This window comes from Protopterus annectens, chromosome 10.part0 (genome assembly GCF_019279795.1).
Source record: "Protopterus annectens isolate FY-2018-M chromosome 10.part0, PAN1.0, whole genome shotgun sequence".
NCBI classification, from domain to species: Eukaryota; Metazoa; Chordata; order Ceratodontiformes; family Protopteridae; genus Protopterus; species Protopterus annectens.
Genome location: NC_056744.1, coordinates 309,495,328 through 309,513,859, shown reverse-complemented (window position 1 = coordinate 309,513,859; position 18,532 = coordinate 309,495,328). Strand labels below are relative to the sequence as shown.

Below are 18,532 nucleotides of genomic sequence, written 5' to 3'. Positions count from 1 at the left end.
ACGCAGTGTTATAGTGGCTCTCACATTCACTCACACACACACACACACACACACACACAGTGTTGTAGTGGCTGTCACACTCACACACACACACACACACACACACACACACACACACACACACACACACACACACACACACACACACACACACACACACATCAACCAGTATAAGCTGAAGTTAGTATGAGTGCACACTGGAGCACATATGTTCTGAACTAATATCGTGGCCGGCCCTGACAGCAGTAACCATTTGAAGTGTTGAGACTCACAATGCCTAATCCTGTAATGTTACGAAAGAGAGACCCAGAATCCAAACACACATATACTGAGTTAGAGACGGCCATTTCTTAGAATACCACCTTTTCTCTAAGCCACAGTGATCTAGGATTTACTATGTATAAGTCTGAGGATGTGGAGGGCTTCCCATCACATTTGGTGGTGCAAGCAAAAGGCTGGTGTTTGATATTGACTCTTCTCCTCCATTTTTGTTCTTTCTTTTAAATGGAGCATATCATAACTCAGCTTTGGAAATCCTGACATTTCAATAGGGAATCCCTGAGAGCTGCCAAGGAGGCCAGGGCTTTAGAGTATATGTGTATCCTCTTAATGACAGCTGCCATGGAGGCCAGGGCTTTACAGTGTATGTTTACCCTCTTAATGACAGCTGCCATGGAGGCCAGGGCTTTAGAGTATATGTGTATCCTCTTAATGACAGCTGCCATGGAGGCCATGGCTTTAGAGTATATGTGTATCCTCTTAATGACAGCTGCCAAGGAGGCTGGGGCTTTAGAGTATATGTGTATCCTCTTAATGACAGCTGCCATGGAGGCCAGGGCTTTAGAGTATATGTGTATCCTCTTAATGACAGCTGCCATGGAGGCCAGGACTTTAGAGTATATGTGTACCCTCTTAATGACAGCTGTCATGGAGGCCAGGGCTTTACAGTATATGTGTATCCTCTTAATGACAGCTGCCATGGAGGCCAGGGCTTTACAGTATATGTGTATCTTCTTAATGACAGCTGCCATGGAGGCCAGGGCTTTACAGTATATGTGTATCCTCTTAATGACAGCTGCCAAGGAGGCCAGGACTTTAGAGTATATGTGTATCCTCTTAATGACAGCTGCCATGGAGGCCAGGGCTTTACAGTGTATGTGTATACTCTTAATGACAGCTGCCATGGAGGCCAGGGCTTTACAGTATATGTGTATCCTCTTAATGACAGCTGCCATGGAGGCCAGGGCTTTAGAGTATATGTGTACCCTGTTAATGACAGCTGCCAAGGAGGCCAGGACTTTAGAGTATATGTGTATCCTCTTAATGACAGCTGCCATGGAGGCCAGGGCTTTAGAGTATATGTGTATCCTCTTAATGACAGCTGCCATGGAGGCCAGGGCTTTACAGTATATGTGTATCCTCTTAATGACAGCTGCCATGGAGGCCAGGGCTTTAGAGTATATGTGTACCCTCTTAATGGCAGCTGCCAAGGAGGCCAGGACTTTAGAGTATATGTGTACCCTCTTAATGACAGCTGCCATGGAAGCCAGGGCTTTAGAGTATATGTGTACCCTCTTAATGACAGCTGCCATGGAGGCCAGGGCTTTAGAGTATATGTGTACCCTCTTAATGACACCTGCCAAGGAGGCCAGGGCTTTAGAGTATATGTGTATCCTCTTAATGACAGCTGCCAAGGAGGCCAGGGCTTTAGAGTATATGTGTATCCTCTTAATGACACCTGCCAAGGAGGCCAGGGCTTTAGCGTATATGTGTACCCTCTTAATGACAGCTGCCAAGGAGGCCAGGACTTTAGAGTATATGTGTACCCTCTTAATGACAGCTGCCATGGAAGCCAGGGCTTTAGAGTGTATGTGTACCCTCTTAATGACAGCTGCCAAGGAGGCCAGAGCTTTAGAGTATATGTGTATCCTCTTAATGACACCTGCCAAGGAGGCCAGGGCTTTAGCGTATATGTGTACCCTCTTAATGACAGCTGCCAAGGAGGCCAGGACTTTAGAGTATATGTGTACCCTCTTAATGACAGCTGCCATGGAAGCCAGGGCTTTAGAGTGTATGTGTACCCTCTTAATGACAGCTGCCAAGGAGGCCAGAGCTTTACAGTATATGCGTACCCTCTTAATGACTGCTGCCAAGGAGGCCAGGGCTTTAGAGTATATGTGTATCCTCTTAATGACAGCTGCTATAGAGGCCAGGCCTTTAGAGTATATGTGTATCCTCTTAATGACAGCTGCTATGGAGGCCAGAGCTTTAGAGTATATGTGTACCCTCTTAATGACAGCTGCCATTGAGGTCTGGGATATAGAGTATATGTGTACCTTCTTAATGCTGCTTGGATAATAACATCCTACCTGTCCTGCTCTCAGCCCATATCTCTACCTTATGTAAAGTTGGGCACCTTAAAGCACATCGTAAAGACGTACTTCTAAGTGACTGAGGCAACATGGCTCTAAAGAAGGAGCTATATATACATTGTTAAGGTAGTCTGTCCACATGCTAGAATCACTGGTCCAAAAATGCAGACATGTGACTATAAAACCAAGACGTTTAAAATGAGAAATTAGAAATTGTACAACAAATTCACGGTATAAAAGCAAAGACTATATTTGTAGAGAATCAGTCATAAAATCTTAGAGACATCTTAGATACTGTTCGAAGCCATGACAGTGATATTGCATATGGTTATGCTGCTTTATTTATAGATGTTGAAAGCCTGCCAAGAGAATATAACCTTATGTAGTGCCAGTAATATATGCCCCCAGAATTTCACCAATAACTCCCAAAATAAAGCATAAGTACAGCTAAAGAGTTTGGAGAGCTGAGCTGTCATTAATTAGGAATTACAGCCAACGGACTTGATGAATAGCATGATCAATGCTGTGAAATAATATACCGATCCTCAAGATCTGAATAAAGTGATAAAATGGGAGCCTTTCCCATTGTTTGCAGATAAAAAAGGGTCACAATGACATCAAGTGGTAAGTTTTGTTTTTCATTACTAGATGAAAACCAGGATTTATGGCAGATAGAGCTAGCTGAGTGAAGCTGTGCATTGTGTACATACAAAATGCAATTAAGGAGGTATGGGATTCCTCAGAGTCCAGTTTGGTATTTAACTAGCAGAAGAAATGTTCCTAAATGCTGTTGCAGGCTTGTAAGATGTAACATAGTGGGTCTTTGCTTACTGTGAGGACAGGCGAAACACAGCACCTACAGGACAAAAAGACTGATAGAGTGGATAAATAGATTAGTAGGGCAGTATAATTCCAAGTTAATCATGAGAAAATGTACAATCAGAGTGACTGTTCTAAAATTCATGCATCATATTCTAATTTCATAATGTCTGAAATTTGAACTAGAAAAAATCTGAAAACTTTACAAATGCCAATACAGAAGACAAGCAGCCACTGCACAGGTTTCTAGGAATGATACAGTATCTTGCAAATATTGGGCTTAATAACTATATACTAATGATGTCTTAAATGAATTTCAAACAAGGACATTAAAATTTCAGTTAATGAAATGTGTATGAATATATAAAAAAAAACTAATATTTCCTATAACTAGCCAATGACGTGGTTAACAGAGAGTTAAGATTAATTTACAGGGATTAGTGTAATGTAAAATATACCTCAAAATAGATAAAATAGCACCAGTATATTTTCTAACTTTTCAAAGTGGGGTGTTTTTATAAAATATATAGACTTAAGAATACTAAGCTAGTTACACTGATTTGCATGCCATGTGGTAATAATTTCAAGACTTCCCCTGGACAGAATATAGCCCTCATGTTGGTTAGACTACATGTGCTCTGTGTGTTATTTTATTGCACCTTCTTTCATGCCAGAAGTGGACCATGTTATATTAGCAGATGACAGAAGTCCATCTTAATATTTTCTTACACTTGGTCTGCCAAAAAGTCATACAATGGTCATAGGCAATTACACAGAAGACTAAGGGTATGAGATGTTAATGAACTGCTTTTTCTGGCCCAGGGTTTGATTCCCTCTGCCTCTATTTATCTAACTGTGCAGCTCTGAGCAAGTCACTTAACCTGATCGTGCTGCTGGTCTGAGTTTGAAAAAGGTGCATGTGGATAAGTGTTTTATGCTGGTAAAGAAAAAAATAAAAAGAAGAGAAATAACTTCTAAAAACTCCACCCAGATGTGTTCCTTCACTGCACTGTTTTGTTCTATGAGACAATCACTCCTAGAAGCCCATGTGTTAAACCTCGGTTTTTTTAACCAGGTGGATAGGCTAGGTGACAGTTCCTGCATTAACATTTTATTTATTTGTTTTATTTTACATTTGTTGACCACCAAAGTCCGACTGGATGCATGTCCATTTTCACCGGAGGCCCTGGTAGAAAAGCTCCACATCTTCAGTAAAACAAAGTCAGCCTGATACTCTTATTGGTATGAATTACTTTTCTTATGCTGTGTGGACAAATGCCTGAATACTTATTAAATTGTTCAGCAAAAATATAGTTTTATTTTTTTTCTTTCCATAGCACAGAAATGTGAAACATTAAGGCCTCCAGAGAAAGGTGCCGTTAACTGCTCCCATCTGTTTGAAGACTTCGGTTATAACTCCATTTGTAACTTCTCCTGTACAGAGGGGTTCATGCTAAGTGGCTCAGAAATACTGCAATGCACAGCTTCTGGAAACTGGACAGCACATCCTCCGACATGTAAAGGTAATATTCGTTTCTAACCTAACTCTGTTACTGTATTATTTCTTTAACAAGCCTCAGTGATGCAAACGTAACTCAGCTGTTTCATGCTACCCCCTAGTTATTTATGTCTCAATATTCTAATCACCTGAAACATCTTTTTGCAATTCCAAAGCTAAAAAACAAATATGGCTGCTACAGCCTTAAAATCTTTTTATTAGGGGTTAATATCTATCTGTTATTACTTACAATGTGAAACCTGAGCAGAACTAAAAGTGTCAGACGTAGGATGGTTCTGTGGTGCACAGGGATAACCTTTGCTGTAACAGAGGTAACACAGAAACAGTTAGTGACCCAGACAGTGAAGGAGCTGAACTGGGAGGGTAAAAGGAACTAAAAGTGTCAGGCGTTTGTTGGTTCTGTGGTGCACAGGGATAACCTTCATTGTGACCCAGATAACACAGAAACAGTTAGTGACCCAGGCAGTCCCCTGCCATAAACAAACTCTACAAAAGAAGGACAAAAGTGATGCGGAATAAGGTGAAGTTTCAAAACTGGAAAAACTCCCTTATCAGCCTCAACAAAAAGATGGGATCCCTCATCAAATCCTCTAAAGCTAGGTATGAAAACAGAATTGCAGCAGATAGTAAAGACAACCACAAGGCCTTCTATATTGTAAATAATCTCCATGGCAATGCCCAGATTTGCTCTGAACTACTGCACAATGGTACCTCCTATACTGAGCCAACAGATATTGCCATTATACTGGCCGACAGACTCAGTGCCAACTTTACCCCTCTCCCCCCCAAAGGACCAATCACAATACCAGTAGATTGCCAGTCACCCAGTATTACTGCTGCACAGGTTAAAACAGCACTGTCCAAAGCCAAGAATACAGCTACTATGGGACCTGACAATATCCCTGGCTGTGTTCTACATGAACTACAGATTGAACTGGCACCTCACCTGTGTACCCTGTTCAATCACAGCCTTACCTCAGGCTTTGTCCCTATCGAATGGCACACAGTGACAGTCATCCCTCTCCACAAAGGAGAAGCGACTACAGACCCTGGGAACTATCGCCCCATTAGCCTGATTAGTCTGATATGCAAAGCTTTGGAATGCATCATCATGGACCTAATAAACAAGGATATAGGGACTCTCCAAACTCTGGATCCCACATAGTTTGGTTTTGTGAAGGGTAGAGCGTGCCTGCTCAACTTAGTCGCTTCTTTGAGTCAGTCACCAGAGCTGTGGATGAAGGCAAGGTGGTTCATACAGCCTACCTTGATCTGGCCAAGGCCTTTGATACCATTCCCCACTCAGGAATCATAGAAAAACTGAGTAATCTAGGCATCAACCCCTATATCACTAGGTGGGTTGCAAACTGACTCACAGATACAACCCACAGTGTGAAAGTAGCTGACTCCAAGTCAGACTGTTGACCAATCAAGAGTGGAGTCCCACAGGGTTCAGTCCTGGGTCCTCTCCTGTTTGGTATCTACTTCTCTGAAGTCCAGGTCAACATGAAGGGACTCTGGCTGATAAAGTTCGCAGATGATTGCAAGATGGGAGCTATTATTAACTCCCCAAGTGATGTTGACATCCTACAGAAAGGCCTCACTGATACCAACGACTGGTGCAGAACCATGGCCTTAATCTCAATGCCAAAAAATGTGTCGTCATCACCTTTGGGAAAAGCTCGGTTCGCATGAATTACCACATTGATGGTAGTCCACTGAACACAGAAGGCATTATAAGTGATCTGGGAAAACAGGTTGACAGCAACCTCTCTTTTGTCCATCTCATTGCCACTGTGGTACAAAAGTCCTTCTATGTGACACATCTCATTACTAAGGGTTTTGCATCCAGGAAGAAAGAAGTCATTGTCTCTCTCTACTCTTCCCTCATTAGGCCAGTCATCGAGTACAATGCCTCATTTGGCATGTACCTTACTAGACACCTGCAACAACTAGAGAGGCCGCAAAAATACCTCACAAAGAGGATCCTAGGCCTTAAACACTTGCCCTATATGGACAGACTCAAAAAACTCCCAACTATTCTCTGTCTCATATTGCCTACTTAGAGGCGATGTCTGCTTGACATACAAAGCCATGTCTGATCCAGCTCTATTAGAAATGCTACATCTAAAGAAATCCCAATCCCTCTGCACCACATGCTCCAGAGACCTCAACCTCAATACCACAATCAACAGAACGTGCTGGAGGGACAGGTTCATAACCCAGAGACTGCCCATGCTATGGAATAGACTTCCAATACATGGCAAACAGAGCACCTCAATGGCCCTCTTCAAGAGAAATCTTGATGAATGGATGGAAAATAAAAATTCACCCCGGGGAGAACTCCAGTGGATCTAATCAATAGAGGTAGTGGGAACTAAGGTCGGGTGGCACGATGCTAGTGTAATCCTATGAGCTAGGCGTGTAAAGGCTCCAGAGCCATTAGCCTAGTACACACCTATGAACCTATGAATTGATGTAACTGTTTCTCCATCCCATTGGGGGGCAGATAGCTAAACTCACTGCTGTCCTGACATTCAGTAGAAACAGCAGTCAAAGAAGAATAAATACTGCTAGTACTGAATCAGAGTGCGCACACAAACACACATACAAGCACACACACACACACACACACACACACACACACACACACACACACACACACACACACACACACACACACACACACATGGACACACCAAGCAGGATAAGCTGAAGTGCTGAAGCTGGTAATAAATCCAGAAGTTTATGGTCCATAAGGGTTAGAAAGATGTGACATATATGTTTTATTACATTGCCTCCTGTGCTGCAACTTGATATGGCACATGGTACCAATGCTGATTACCCCGTCGTATATAATGCTGCAAATCCAGGTGTGTGTTGTTGTACATATCCATCACACATTCTAAGACCCTCATGTGAGCCAGAAATTTACTACATACATCATCATCTGGCTGTCATTACTAATGACAATTTGTGCAGTATATGAAGCTGTGCATTGATATGGAAGGCATTGTTTCAATTCCCACACTGTGCTCTGTGCTTGTGCACTGATGTGGCAGGCACTGCTTGAGTTTGCACATTGTGGCCTATGTTTGTGGAATGATAGGAAGGCATTGTATCAGTTTATATAGAGCTGCCTGTGTTTGTTGAATGATATGTCAGGCATTGTTTGAATTTACACACTGTGACCTGTGTTAGTGTATTGATATAGTAGACACTGTTTGAATTTACACAGTGCAGCTTGTTTTTGTTGATTAATATGGCAGGTACTGTTTGCATTACATACTGAAGCCAGTGTCTGTGAATTGATAAGGCAGACACTGTTTGAGTTTGCACATTATGGCCTGTGTTTGTGGATTGATATGCCAGGCACTGTTTGAGTTTATACACTCTAGCCTCTGTTAGTGAATTGACCTGTGAGGCACTCTTTCAATTTATACTATGTAGCCTGTGCTGAGTTTACATACTGTGACCTGTGTCAGTGCAATGATGTGGCAGGCACTGTTTGAGGTTACACTCTGTGGCCAGTGTCAGTGCATTAATGTGGCAGGCACTGTTTGAGTTTACACTCTGTGGCCACTGTCAGTGCATTAATGTGGCAGGCACTGTTTGAGTTTACACTCTGTGGCCAGTGTCAGTGCATTAATGTGGAATGCACTGTTTAGGTTCATACACTGTGGCCTGCATTAGTACACTGATCTGGCATTCACTGTTTCAGTTCCCACACTGTGTCCTGTTAGTGTACTGATCTAGCATTCACTGTTTCAGTTCCCACACTGTGGCCTGTTAGTGTACTGATCTAGCATTCACTGTTTCAGTTCCCACACTGTGGCCTGTTAGTGTACTGATCTAGCATTCACTGTTTCAGTTCCCACACTGTGGCCTGTGTTTGTGCACTGATGTGGCAGGCACTGCTTCAGTTTACACACTACAGCCTGTATTTATGCACTGATGTGGCAGGCACTGCTTCAATGCTCACACTGTGACCTGTGTTTGTGTATTGATATGGCAGGCACTGCATGGGGTTTATATACTGCAGCCTGTGTTTGTGGATTGATATGGCAGACACTGTTTGAGTTTATACACTGTGGCCTGTGTTAGGGCATTGATATGTCAGGCAAAGTATGGGTTTATACACTGTGACTTGTGCTGAGTTTACATACTCTGACCTGTGTTAGTGCATTGATGTGGCAGACACTGTTTGAATTTATACACTGCGACCCGTGTTAGTGTATTGATATAGCAGGCACTGTTCGAGTTTACACACTGTGGCCTTTGTTTGTGCATTGATGTGGCTGGACTGTTTCATTTCCCACACTGTGTTCTGTACTTGTGCACTGATATGGCAGACACTGTTTGAATTTATACACTGCGACCCGTTTTAGTGTATTGATATAACAGGCACACTGTTTGAGTTTAAACACTGTGGTCAGTATCAGTGCATTAATGTGGCAGGCACAGTTTGAATTTATACACTGTGTCCTGTGTTAGTTCATTGATGTGGCAGGCACTGTTTGAGTTTATATATTGTGCCCTGTGTCGTTGCATTAATGTTGTAGGCACTGTGTGAGTTTACACAATGTGGCCTGTGTCAGTGCATTGATGTGGCAGGCACTGTTTGAGTTTACACACTGTGGCCTTATGTGGCAGGACTGTTTCATTTCCCACATTGTGTTCTGTGCTTGTGCACTGATGTGGCAGACACTGTTTGAATTTATACACTGCGACCCATGTTAGTGTATTGATATAGCAGGAACACTGTTTGAGTTTACACACTGTGGCCTGTGTTTATGCACTGATGTGGAAGGCACTGATTGAATTCCCACACTGTGGTCTGTGTTAGTGCACTGATGTGGCAGGAACTGTTTCAATTCCCACACTGTGGCCTGTATTAGTGCACTGATGTGGCAGGCACTGTTTCAATTCCCACACTGTGGCCTGTGTTTCTGCACTAATGTAGCAATTCCCACATTGTGGCCTGTGTTAGTGCACTGACGTGGCAGGCACTGTTTCAATTCCCACACTGTGTTCTGTATTAGTGCACTGATGTGGCAGGCACTGTTTCAATTCCCACACTGTGGCCTGTGTTTCTGCACTAATGTAGCAATTCCTACACTGTGGCCTGTCTTAGTGCACTGATGTGGCAGGCACTGTTTCAATTCCCACACTGTGGCCTGTGATAGTGCACTGATGTGGCAGGCACTCTTTCAATTCACACACTGTGGCCTGTGTTAGTGCACTAATATGGCAGGCACTGTTTCAATTCCCACACTGTATTCTGTGCATGTGCACTGATATGGCAGTCAATGTTTGAATTTACACACTGTGACCTGTGTTAGTGTATTGATAGAGTAGGCACTGTTTGAATTTACACAATGCAGCTTATGTTTGTTGATTAATATGCGAGGTACTCCTTGCATTACACACTGCAGCCTGTGTTTGTGGATTGATAAGGCAGGCACTGTTTGAGTTTGCACACTATGGCCTGTGGTTGTGGATTGATATGGCAGGCACTGTTTGAACTTATACACTGTGGCCTATGTTAGTGCACTGATTTAGTAGGCACTGTTAGCGCTTATACACTGTGGCTTGTGTTAATGCACTGATATTGCAAGCACTGTTTGAGTTTATACACTGTGGCTTGACTGCTTTCAGCAGGCACTGTTTGAGTTTACACACTGTAGCATGTTTCAGTGCATTGATGTGGCAGGCAATGTTTGAGTTTGCACAGTGTGGCCTGTGTTTGTTCACTGATGTGGCAGTCACTACTTCCATTTGCGCAGTGTGTCATGCATTAGTGCAGTGATGTGGTAGGCATTGTTTCGATTCCCAGACTGTACTCTGTGTTTGTGGACTGATGTGGCAGGCACTGTTTGAATTTACACACTGTGGCCTGTGTTTGTGCATTGATGTGCCAGGCATCATATGAGTTTACACACAGTGGCATGTGATTGTGGATTGATATGGCAGTCACTGTTTGAGTTTACACACTGTGGCCTGTGTTTCTGGAATGATATGGTAGGCATTGTTTGAGTTTGCACACAGTGTCTTTGTTTGTGGACTGATGTGCCAGACACTGTTTGAGTTAAGACACTGTGGCCTCTGTTAGTGCATTGATTTGTCAGGCATTATTTGAGCTGTGGCCTGTGTTATTACATTGATGTGGCAGACACTGTTTGAGTTTACACACTGTGGCCTTTATTAGTGCACTGATGTGGCCAGCACTGCTTGAATTCCCACACTGTAGCCTGTGTTAATGCACTGATGTGGCAGGTACTGTTTAAGTTCAAACACTGTGGCCTGTGTTAGTGCACTGATGTGGCAGGCACTGTTTCAATTCCCACACTGTGTGATGTGTTAGTGCACTGATGTGGCAGGCACTATTTCAATGTATACACTGAGGCCTGTGTTTGAGGATTGATGTGGCAGGCCATGTTTGAGTTTACACACTGTGGCATGTGTTTGTGCATTGATATGACAGGTGCTGTTTGAATTTACACACTGTGGCCCATGTTTATGCATTGATATGGCAGGCATTGTTTGAAGTTATACACTGTGGCCCTAGTTTGTGCATTCATGTGGCAGACACTGTCAAAGTTTACATACTGCAGCCTATGTTTGTGGATTGATATGGCAGGCACTGTGAGTTTAATCACTGCGGCCAAGGTTCGTCGATTGATATGCAATGCACTGTTTGAGTTTTCACACTGCAGCCTGTGTGTATGTGGATTGATATGGCAAGCACTGTTTGAGTTTGCACACTGTGGCCTGTGTTTGTGGAATGATATGGCAGGCACTGTGTTTACATACTATGGCCTCTGTTAGTGCCTTGGTAAGGCAGGCACTGTTTGAATTTATACAATGTGGCCTGTGTTGCTGCATTGATATGACAGGCACTGTGTGAGTTGACAAACTGTAGAATGTGTTAGTGCATTCAGATGATAGACACTGTTTGAGTTTACACAGTGTGGCTTGTGTTAGTGCATTCATGTGACAAGCAATGTTTGAGTTTACACACTGTGGCTTGTGTTAGTGCACTGATGTGGCAGGCACTGTTTCATTTCCCACACTGTGGCCTGTGTTTGTCCACTGACATGGCAGGCACTGCTTTAATTTATACACTGTGGCTTGTGATAATTCAAAAGTTTTTTGAAATTGCATGCCAATATTACATTGTTTATTCATTTGTAAAGTTTTTAAAAAGCTATACAGCATTGTCCTATGTTTATAATTAGGCGTGGTTGATTTAGATCTTATTATTATAAACTCAAATTTGTTCTGACAAAAAAATCACTGGATAGTTTCAAAACATTTTGAAAAGGAATTTACTTTTCCAATTTTTTGTTATAAGGGACAGTCCACAATATACAAGTCAATAATTCAGAAGGTATAGATATGATTAGGAATGAATGCATATAATGCCAAGCCCACCCTGTCAACAAGCTAATGAACTACTAGGAAAAAATATACAAACAGTGAAGAATCATAAGAGAAAAGAGCTGTAGCAAATGGTAGGAAGACGGTCATCTCACAATCTTGGAATATAGAAAATCTGTTTCAGGGACTCGCTTTCTCATCAGGTCAACCGTTGATTTATAGAAGGTTGAAAAGAAGGGCATTTATTTCATCTCCATTGCTGATGCCTGAAAATCAATACAGTATAACAGAAATGTTGGAAAGACATCAGCAGAAACATAAATACTACAGTGGCAGAAACTACACAAAAGTACCAAATTTACAGTTTAGTAATTCTGCACCTGAAATTTAAGTTCTTGTAAAGCAGCTGAACCAAGATCCATTATAGTTTGTAGGGAAGAAAGAAAGCTGTATAGAAGAAACAAGAGACTTTTGTACAGGACAATTACATCTAAGCTGAAGTTCTAAACAGATGAGAACTAGCATTGCTGCATGAAAAATGTGATGGTCAAGAACTGCAGAGAGAGAGAGATCCTAAAGTGTGTCACTAAATGAAGCTGTGCCACACCAGGAAATATCCCACAAGGAAGGCCAGATAAGCGTTGTAAATGGACCTGTTCATTACTCCAGATACAGTAGTCTGCTGAAAAACCCAGGCAGCTGTATGGACTGCACCAGAATTTTAAAATGATTGCATGGACATTAAAGTTTCAGTGAATGTAACATGTTTTGAATATGCAACAAAAACACTAATATTTCATGTAACTAGCCAATGATGTGGTTATCATGGAGTGGTTTTTATAAGCTGCACAGCTTTAAGGCTAGTAAGCTCCATTTTTTAACTGGATGGACAGACTAGGTGACAGTTCCTGCATTAATATCTTCAGTAAAACAAAGTCACGTGGATACTCTTATTGGTATGAATTACTTTTCCTATGCTGTGTGGACAAAGAACTTCTAAAAACTCCACCTAGATGTGTTTCTTCACTGCACTGTTTTGTTCTACAAAACAATCACTCCTAGAAGCTCATGTGTTAAACCTCAGTTTTTTAACCAGGTGGATAGACTAGGTGACAGTTCCTGCATTAACATTTTATTTATTTATTTTATTTTACATTTGTTGACCACAAAAGTCCGACTGGATGCATGTCCATTTTCAGCAGAGGCCCTGGGAGAAAAGCTCCACATCTTCAGTAAAACAAAGTCAGCCTGATACTCTTATTGGTATGAATTACTTTTCCTATGCTGTGTGGACAAATGCCTGAATACTTATTAAATTGTTCAGAAAAAATATAGTTTTATTTTTTTTTCTTTCCATAGCAAAGAAATGTGAAAGATTAAGGCCTCCAGAGGAAGGTGCCATTAACTGCTCCCATCTGTTTGAAGACTTTGGTTATAACTCCATTTGTAACTTCTCCTGTACAGAGGGGTTCATGCTAAGTGGGTCAGAAATACTGCAGTGCACAGCTTCTGGAAACTGGACAGCACATCCTCCGACATGTAAAGGTAATATTCATTTCTAGCCTAACTCTGTTACTGTATTATTTCTTTAACAAGCCTCGGTGATACAAACGTAACTCAGCTGTTTCATGCTACCCTGAGTTATTTATGTCTCAATATTTAAATCAGCTGAAATATCTTTTTGCAATTCCATAGCTAAAAATATGGCTGCTGCAACATTAAAATCCTTTTATTAGGGGTTAATGTCTATCTGTTATTACTTACAATGAGAAACATAAGCAGAACTAAAAGTGTCAGACGTAGTTTGGTTCTGTGGTACACAGGGATAACCTTTGCTGCAACAGAGGTAACACAGAAACAGTGAGTGACCCAGACAGTGAAGGAGCTGAACTGGGTGGGTAGAAGTGAACTAAAAGTGTCAGGCGTAGGTTGGGTCTGTGGTGCACAGGGATAACCTTTGCTGTGACCCAGATAACACAGAAACAGTTAGTTAACCAGACAGTCCCCTGCCATAAACTCTAAAACAGAAGGAGAAAACTGATGCGGAATAAGGTGAAGTTTCAAAACTGGGAAAAACTCCCTTATCAGCCTCAACAAAAAGTTGAGATCCCTCATCAAATCCTCTAAAGCTAGCTATGAAAACAGAATTGCAGCAGATAGTAAAGACAACCACAAGGCCTTCTATATTGTAAAGAATCTCCACGGCAATACCCAGATTTGCTCTGAGCTACTGCACAATGGTACCTCCTATAATGAGCCAACAGATATTGCCAATATACTGGCCAACAGATTCAGTGCCAACTTTACCCCCCCCCAAAGGACCAATCACAATACCAGTAGATTGCCAGGTACTCAGTATTACTGCTGCACAGGTTAAAACAGCACTGTCCAAGGCCAAGAATACAGCTTCTATGGGATCTGACAACATCCCCGGCTGTGTTCTACATGAACTACAGATTGAACTGGCACCCCATCTGTGTGCCCTGTTCAATCACAGCCTCACCTCAGGCTTTATCCCTACCGAATGCCACACTGCTACAGTCATCCCTCTCCAAAAGGGAGGAGTGACTACAGACCCCGGGAACTATCGTCCCATTAGCTTGACGAGTCTGATATGCAACACTATAAAATGCATCATCATCATGGACCTAATAAACAAGGATATAGGGAATCTCCAAACCCTGGATCCTACACAGTTTGGTTTTGTGAAGGGTAGAGCATGCCTGCTCAACTTAGTCGAGTTCTTTGAGTCAGTCACCAGAGCTGTGGATGAAGGCAAGGTGGTTCATACAGCCTACCTTGATCTGGCCAAGGCCTTTGATACCATTCCCCCAATCAGGTATCATAGAAAAACTCACTAAGCTAGGCATCAACCCCTATATCACTAGGTGGGTTGCAAACTGGCTCACAGATAAAGCCCACAGTGTGAAAGTAGCTGACTCCTAGTCAGACTGCCGACCAGTCATGAGTGGAGTCCCACAGGGTTCAGTCCTGGGTCCACTCCTATTTGGTATCTATTCTCTGAAGTCCACGTAAACGCGAAGGGACTCTGGCTGAAAAAGTTCACAGACGATTGCAAGTTGGGAGCTATTATTAACTCCCCAAGTGATGTTGACATCCTACAGAAAGGCCTCACTGAGACCAACAACTGCAGTCAGAACTATGGCCTTAAGCTCAATGCCAAAAAATGTGTCATCATCCTCTTTAGGAAAAACCCAGTTCCCATGAATTACCACATCGATGGTAGTCCACTGAACACAGAAGGCATTATAAGAGATCTGGGAACACAGGTTGCCAGCAACTTCTCTTTTGTCCACCACATTGCCACTGTGGTAAGAAAGTCCTTCTATGTGGCACATCTCATTACTAAGTGTTTTGCATCCAGGAAGAAAGAAGTCATTGTCTCTCTCTACTCTTCCCTCATTAGGCCAGTCATCGAGTACAATACTTCATTTGCCATGTACCTCACTAGACACCTGTAACAACTAGAGAGGCCACAAAAGTACCTCACAAAGACGATCCCAGGCCTTAAACACTTGTCCTATATGGACAGACTCAAAAAACTCCAACTATTCTCTCTCTCATATCGCCTACTTAGAAGTGATCTCTGCTTGAGTTACAAAGCCATGTCTGACCCAGCTCTGTTAGAAATGCTACATCTAAAAAAATCCCAATCTCTCCACACCACATGCTCCAGAGACCTTAACCTCAATACCACAATCAACAGAACATGCTGGAGGGACAGGTTTATAACCCACAGACTGCCCATCCTATGGAATAGACTTCCCATACATGTCAAACAGCGCACCTCACTGGCCCACTTCAAGAGAAATCTTGATGAGTGGATGGGGAATAGAGAATTCAGCCCAGGGATAACTCCAGTGGCTCTACTCAACAGAGGCACTGGGAACTAAGGTTGGGTGGCACAATGCCAGTGTAATTTTATGGGCTAGGCTTGTAAAGGCTCCAGGGCCATTAGCCTAGTACACACCTATGAACCTACAAACCTATGAATGGATGCAACTGTTTCTCCATCCCATTGAGGGGTAGAAAGCTAAACTTACTGCTGTCCTGACATTCAGTAGAAACAGCAGTCAAAGAAGAATAAATACTGCTAGTACTGAATCAGTGTGCACACATAAACACACATGCAAACACACACACACACACACACATACATACACAGGGACACACCAAGCAGTATAAGCTGAAGAGCTGAAGCTGGTAATGAATCCAGGAGTTTATGGTCCATAAGGGTTAGAAAGATGTGAGATATATTTTTTATTACATTGTCTCCTGTGCTGCAACTTGATATGGCACATGGTACCAGTACTGATTACCCCATCGTATATAATGCTGCAAATCCAGGTGTGTGTTGCTGTACATATCCATCACACATTCTAAGACCCTCATGTGAGCCAGAAATTTACTACATACATCATCATCTGGCTGTCATTACTAATGAGAATTTGTGCAGTATTGAATTTGTGCATTGATATGGAAGACATTGTTTCAATTCCAATACAGTGTTCTGCGCTTGTGCACTGATGTGGCAGGCACTGCTTGAATTTGCACATTGTGGCCTATGTTTGTGGATTGATAGGCAGGCATTGTATCAGATTACATAGGTGCGTGCGTGAATGGGCATGCCTTCTTTGAAGAATGGGCATCGGGCTGGCAACTCGGCACCGTAAAAATCCACTGCCAGTCAATAGCGGATGGGAGTTCCACTGTGGTGACCCCTAACTCGGAAAAACCAAAAGACACACAGCTGCCTGTGTTTGTCAATTGATATGGCAGGCATTGTTTGAGTCTACACACTGCGGCCTGTGTTAGTGCACTGATGTGGCAGACACTGTTTCAATTCCCACAATGTATTCTGTGCTTGTGCACGGATATGGCAGGCACTGTTTGAATTTACACACTGTGACCTGTGTTAGTGTATTGATATAGTAGACACTGTTTGAATTTACACAATGCAGCTTGTTTTTGTTGATTAATATGGCAGGTACTGTTTGCATTACATACTGAAGCCAGTGTTTGTGAATTGATAAGGCAGACACTGTTTGAGTTTGCACATTATGGCCTGTGTTTGTGGATTGATATGCCAGGCACTGTTTGAGTTTATACACTCTAGCCTCTGTTAGTGAATTGACCTGTGAGGCACTCTTTCAATGTATACACTGTAGCCTGTGCTGAGTTTACATACTGTGAACTGTGTCAGTGCAATGATGTGGCAGGCACTGTTTGAGGTTACACTCTGTGGCCAGTGTCAGTGCATTAATGTGGCAGGCACTGTTTGAGTTTACACTCTGTGGCCACTGTCAGTGCATTAATGTGGCAGGCACTGTTTGAGTTTACACTCTGTGGCCAGTGTCAGTGCATTAATGTGGAATGCACTGTTTAGGTTTACACACTGTGGTCTGCATTAGTACACTGATCTGGCATTCACTGTTTCAGTTCCCACACTGTGGCCTGTTAGTGTACTGATCTAGCATTCACTGTTTCAATTCCCACACTGTGGCCTGTGTTTGTGTACTGATGTGGCAGGCACTGCTTCAGTTTACACACTACAGCCTGTATTTGTGCACTGATGTGGCAGGCACTGCTTCAATATCCACACTGTGACGTGTGTTAGTGTATTGATATGGAGGCACTGCTTGAGTTTGTACACTGTGGCCCCTGCTAGGGTATTGATATGTCAGGCAAAGTATGGGTTTATACACTGTGGCTTATGCTGAGTTTACATACTGTTTCATTTCGCAAACTGTGTTCTGTGCTTATGCACTGATGTGGCAGGCAATGTTTGAATTTATACACTGCGACCCATATTAGTGTATTGATATAGCAGACACACTGTTTGAGTTTACACACTGTGGTCAGTATCAGTGCATTGATGTGGCAGGTACAGTTTGAATTTATACACTGTGTCCTGTGTTAGATCATTGATGTGGCAGGCACTGTTTGAGTTTATATACTGTGGCCTGTGTCATTGCATTAATGTGATAGGCACTATGTGAGTTTACACAATGTGGCCTGTGTCAGTGCATTGTTGTGGCAGGTACTGTTTGAGTTTACACACTGTGGCCTGTGTTCATGCACTGATGTGAAAGGCACTGATTGAATTCCCACACTGTGGCCTGTGTTAGTGCACTGATGTGGCAGGCACTGTTGCAATTCCCACACTGTGGCCTGTATTAATGCACTAATGTGGCAATTCCCATAATGTGGCCTGTGTTAGTGCACTGATGTGGCAGGCACTGTTTCATTTCCCACACTGTGCCCTATATTAGTGCACTGATGTGGCAGGCACTGTTTCATTTCCTACACTGTAGCCTGTATCAGTGCACTGATGTGGCAGGCACTGTTTCAATTCCCACACTGTGGCCTGTGTTTCTGCAATAATATTGCAGTTCCCACACTCTGGCCTGTATTAGTGCAC

General features: G+C 42.6%; 1 protein-coding gene across 1 annotated transcript in view; it reads left to right on the top strand.

The window, feature by feature from the left end:
* LOC122814133 (P-selectin-like) overlaps positions 1 to 18,532 on the top strand; it is a 320,597-nt gene that overhangs the window by 74,160 nt on the left and 227,905 nt on the right. The window contains exons 3-4 of the mRNA XM_044086747.1: positions 4,529 to 4,714; positions 13,450 to 13,635. Coding sequence (XP_043942682.1) covers positions 4,529 to 4,714; positions 13,450 to 13,635 — 372 coding nt within the window. The remainder of the gene's footprint in view (positions 1 to 4,528; positions 4,715 to 13,449; positions 13,636 to 18,532) is intronic.